This window comes from Nicotiana sylvestris, chromosome 9 (assembly GCF_000393655.2).
Source record: "Nicotiana sylvestris chromosome 9, ASM39365v2, whole genome shotgun sequence".
Classification (NCBI taxonomy): Eukaryota; Viridiplantae; Streptophyta; class Magnoliopsida; order Solanales; family Solanaceae; genus Nicotiana; species Nicotiana sylvestris.
Genome location: NC_091065.1, coordinates 83,865,434 through 83,870,003, shown reverse-complemented (window position 1 = coordinate 83,870,003; position 4,570 = coordinate 83,865,434). Strand labels below are relative to the sequence as shown.

The following is a 4,570-nucleotide window of genomic DNA, read 5'->3' as shown; positions in this document are numbered from 1 at the left end:
ATCATATTCACGCATAACAAAGCAATACATTATATTTTCTCTCTTAAGCTCTGTTGTTCAGTTCATACTCTCCATTAAGCATACTTAGCAGGTTCGAGAGCGGTCTGGTTCGAGGGCCATAATCGCTCATTATATTGGTTTGCTTTATTTTACAGTTAATTTCTAGCATTAATTCTCATATTTCTCAGTTTGTGCCAAGTGAAATCACATATCTTTAAAACCACTTATAAGTTTAATTGTTATCCAATTTTAAGGGTAAACATAATTCGTGACTTTTGTAAATAATCTATTTACTTACCAAAAAAACAAGGAAGGGTCCGTGAAATCCAAATCACTTTTCTTGTTTTATTTCTTTATGATCATAAAGTAGAATTTTTCTTGATGAAACTTTTCGACATATGCATATATAATAACGACTTGAATGGCCGCTTACAAAAATTATAGTGTATGCAAGATGACCCTAAACGAAGGGACCAAATCTAGGTCTAGTATATTGATTTGTCAATAAATAAAATCACAGCTGCAATAACCATTACACTAAGAGACTGCAGGCTTGAGGAAATATAATTAGATGGAATAGCGGCTGAAGTGCTGGTGTTTGGATTTTGAAGCACTGGTCTGATCCCCGCAGGAGTTGTGTTTGGAACTAATGATGATTTTGGTGGAGATGTCGTGGGTTTTTCAACATCAGCAGTAGCTTCAGGCCCTTCTATGGTTGGTGCTGCAACAGGTGGATCCACTTCTGTTGGTGCTGCCGATGCTTTAGCAACTGAAGGATAGAATTAAGTGGCTGCTTTTAGCATTGGAACTTTTATCACAACAAATTTGACATCGCATGTATAAAATATTTTCTTTTGTGCTCTATTTTCGCTAGGTTGTATGACTTTGTGTGTAATATAATTAAGTTGGTGTGGCATTACCTCGTGGACTACGAGGAGCAAGAGCGGGAGGAAAAGCAGCAGCATGCTGATGACGAGGAGGATGAGCAGGAGCATGACGGTGGTGAGGAGGAGGAGGAGGAGCAGGAGCAGGTGGTGGCGCAAACAAGGCCGGACCTACCAAGTTTATCATCGAACAACCAATTAATTAATTACCTAAATATGAAGTTAGCCCTGTTGATTGAAAGAGAATATGCGTTATCAATTGAGTAAAGAGATGGTTTGCTACAGTGATTCTACAATTCGCCCTCGTTTGGTGATAATAAAGTAATTTCAGGTATATCCAGCAGGTTGTCCAATTAATTACAGTTAGATAGTAATAACGTACTTTGAGACTGAGGCATAGTTGATAATAATAGGTTCATTGGCACAAATTAATTGACACAAATAAGATAAAGTTGCTGAATCAGTGAGTCTGATAAGGTTTCATGTTGCATGCATTGAAAGCTATAATACCTGGAGGTGGAAGCGGAACCCCTGAGGCTGCAAATTAAACAAAAAGAAATGAATTTAAAACTTTGGTCATAACACTAATACAAAAGAGAAATTCATGATGATGCTTAATAATAAATGAGTTTACCACTGCACTGGACTGGCACACCATTATTACATGCTTGAGGAAGTGAAAGTGCCAAAGTCCGAATAAATGGTATGGAAACAGGAACATTCCCAGTAACTATGAGACATACACAATCTATGCTATCACTCATTGATGATTTAAGTGAATTGCAGCAATCTTCAGTTGGTGAAGAGCCATTGCCACTGCTTCCAGTCAGGTAATTAAAACAAGGGGTGAAAGTACGAAATATTGAACTTGTACACGCCGTGTTTATTTGACCATTTAGCACCTTAAAAGCTGAAAAAATTAGAAGGGTTAGCAAAACAACATGTGCCGATACAGAAACATTCAAAATTTCCATCAGTATCAAATTTGATAAGTCTAAATTGATCTTATGATATGAATAGGTTAATTTCCAGATGTGGATGTGCATGCATATTTGCTAATGATTTATAGTTTACATTGTTTAAAAAACTTCTGTAGGAGGAGTATAAGGTAGATGTGAATTTTGTGGCTTGGAGTTAAACCGCTTTGACTCATAGTGTAAAGTTGGCATTACCACTTTTTGATCCAAGACTTTGGCTTAAAAAGATGCGTGTCCAAGTTAGGTAGGACAGTTATACTGCTTATAGCTAGATTTCCCAATCTGACTTTTCCAATCTAGAATATTATCATATTATTGAACATTTCATTAGTTTGCATAGCTCCAATATTTTTTAGGGACCAGGGATTTTCCTTTTCTTATTTTCCTGGTTTACAAAAATTTAGCGTCTCTGACAGAGATTTAAGTTGTATACATACACTAACCGTGTAATTAATTATTATATTATCAGTGCATTTTATTGCGATTATATGAAATTATTACTCTATTTTCAAGTTACCATATTCAAATTGATATAAAAAATTATTTATTGTTGTAGGTCAATTTAATCCAATAGCATAAAAAATAAATACAGTACAGGTGCACGGTACTTAAACTCATACTATTGAAAAAGGCATCAAATTTAGGCGTTATGTCGAGAGGACTCAATCGAGATCACGTAACCCAATTAACTACTTAGGTTAACACTTGTCAAGATTACGGACAAAGTCTTGATCTGATCTATTTTTTATTGAAGGTTTAGTTATGAAATTAAGCATTTTTCCTCACACATTTTTAAAGTTATTCATTAGTTTGAGTTGGCCAACCAAAGCTACCTATATTTTCTTGTTGTTTTGCGCTAAGACTTTGGGTATTTAAACCATAGCCCTTTTTCTCCTTCATCACTCAAAGCAGCCAAATTCTCAACCAACTCAAACTCCTCTGCTCTTTTCTGAACTTCCTTGCAGTTAGCCTTAAAGGAAATGGCATCCAAAGTCATGAATATAATGGCTCTAGTCATAGTATTGGTGGCCTTGTTTTGGAATGAAGCTGCAGCTCAATCAAATTGCATGACTACACTTGTTGGATTGGCCCCATGTATGAATTATGTTACTGGAAATTCATCAACTCCAACCTCATCTTGCTGCACAGCACTATCCGGTGTTGTCCAATCCAATCCTCAATGCCTTTGCTCTTTGCTTAATGGTGGTGGTTCTGGTCTTGGTGTTGCCATAAATCAAACTCTTGCTCTAGCTTTACCTGGTGCTTGCAATGTACAAACTCCTCCAGTTAGCCAGTGCAATGGTAAATTTGCATTCCTAAATCTTTTATGCTAATTGCACAACATAACACGCTTACCTCATTTACCTTGAATTTCTACACGCGTTACTAATTGCGCTTAAATTAGCTATTAACTCTTGTTAATTTTTAGGTGACCTAATTGTGCAATTTTATTTTTTTTTAACTGTGAGTCTGTGCCTGACTTTTATGCGTTTGAAAAAACAGCAGCCAATGGACCAAGTGGTTCAGTCCCAGCTGCAAGTTCCCCTTCAGGTTCCCCTGCCCCAACTGGTACATCGGATGAAACACCTGATCAAACCCCATCAACTCCATCAGGATCAGGTATTTCAAGTTCAAGTATTCTATAATTCGTACACTAGCAGAATAAAAAAGGGCAAAAACAGACAAATTCGTTGTTCTCTCTATTTATCTGATCCTAGAAGCTCCATTAAATTAAAAGTGGAAGGCTAATATTATTTTTTGCAGGTTCAACAGGATCTAAGACAAATACCTCACCAAATGGATCCTCAAATGCTGGAAGCAACATGAAAATTTCTTTCAGTTTAATGGGGTTCTTACTCTTCATTGCATCAACTGCTTTGGCTTTCCCTGGATTTTGAAGGAGCTTCGCAGTTACTCTTATGTCACTTCCTTGCTATTCAAACACTGTTACAGAGAAACCCTTTTTCTTGGTCTGGTGTGATTGGTTGTAACTTAGCTATTTATTGTTTCTTTTTTGTTTGTTCGGAGAGCTCGTTGTACCATCATTTGTTTTGAATATAATAATCATCTTTGTGAATTGTGATCAGTTGTAAACGGGTCCTGTTCTGTATCTCTATGTCCTGTTTTTTCTTTTTCATAATTTGTTGTATGAGGGCGAAAGCATCAAATTTTACGGTATGAATTTAAAAGGATGCCTGCAAAGTAAAATATAGGCAGAATGGCCTCTTGGCCAATGGTCTGTATTTGACCATTTAAACACTTCTACTTGAGAAAATAGCTACTAACAAATATAATTGACCGTTGACTATGTTTATGTAGCAATACTAGTTGATGTGGCCAGCTGCGTGTTAATCACGAGTATAAAACACGTGAATACAATAAAAGATAAAAGATAAATAATTAATAATAAAAAAGAAAAAAGAAAAACACCTTTTCTTTACTCATGTTCGCCCCTCCCCCTCCTTAATTGTCGGCCCCCTATATCCCCACTTCCCCTCCCCCTCCTTAATAGTCGGCCTCCCCTCCCCCAACCCTCACCACCCCCTCCTCCATTTCTTTTCGTCTTCCTTTCCCCTCTCTTCCCTCTTATTCCAAATTAAGTCCATAATCAAATTTTGATAAATTACACTCCAAAGCCCCATATTCAACTACCGTATCTAACTATTCTTCAATTTTTAACTATCAATCACACTTCAAAGCCCATATTAG

The 4,570-nt window shown here is 36.6% G+C and overlaps 2 protein-coding genes across 3 annotated transcripts; one reads left to right on the top strand and one right to left on the bottom strand.

Moving 5' to 3' along the window:
* Positions 1–316: 316 nt before the first annotated feature.
* Positions 317–1,929, bottom strand: LOC104232319 (non-specific lipid transfer protein GPI-anchored 16-like). Its single transcript, XM_009785495.2, has 4 exons — positions 1,519–1,929; positions 1,395–1,421; positions 921–1,055; positions 317–769 (listed from the first exon to the last, which is right to left on the bottom strand). The coding sequence occupies exons 1-4, from the start codon at positions 1,856–1,858 to the stop codon at positions 486–488; spliced, it is 786 nt and encodes a 261-aa protein (XP_009783797.2). The 5' UTR covers positions 1,859–1,929; the 3' UTR covers positions 317–485.
* An 832-nt stretch (positions 1,930–2,761) lies between these two features.
* Positions 2,762–3,938, top strand: LOC104232320 (non-specific lipid transfer protein GPI-anchored 5-like). Of its 2 annotated transcripts, none has more exons than XM_009785497.2 (3): positions 2,762–3,163; positions 3,368–3,481; positions 3,626–3,938. In XM_009785497.2, exons 1-3 carry the CDS (start codon positions 2,842–2,844, stop codon positions 3,757–3,759), a joined length of 570 nt encoding a protein of 189 aa, XP_009783799.1. In that variant the 5' UTR covers positions 2,762–2,841; the 3' UTR covers positions 3,760–3,938. The 2 variants fall into 2 exon arrangements, with proteins under 2 accessions (XP_009783799.1, XP_009783798.1); XM_009785496.2 differs by having other exon boundaries at positions 3,365–3,481.
* The last annotated feature ends 632 nt before the right edge of the window (positions 3,939–4,570 follow it).

Bases quoted from the DNA above. Each gene is read 5' to 3' on its own strand.
- LOC104232319 (XM_009785495.2), bottom strand. From the start codon at position 1,858: ATGGAAATTTTGAATGTTTCTGTATCGGCACATGTTGTTTTGCTAACC. The intron at 1,422-1,518 runs GTAAACTCATTT...TTTAATTTGCAG, and splicing joins TGTGCCAGTCCAGTGCAGTG to CCTCAGGGGTTCCGCTTCCA. The intron at 1,056-1,394 runs GTATTATAGCTT...TAAACTTGGTAG, and splicing joins GGTTCCGCTTCCACCTCCAG to GTCCGGCCTTGTTTGCGCCA.
- LOC104232320 (XM_009785496.2), top strand. From the start codon at position 2,842: ATGGCATCCAAAGTCATGAATATAATGGCTCTAGTCATAGTATTGGTG. The intron at 3,164-3,364 runs GTAAATTTGCAT...TTGAAAAAACAG, and splicing joins TCCAGTTAGCCAGTGCAATG to CAGCCAATGGACCAAGTGGT. The intron at 3,482-3,625 runs GTATTTCAAGTT...TATTTTTTGCAG, and splicing joins ATCAACTCCATCAGGATCAG to GTTCAACAGGATCTAAGACA.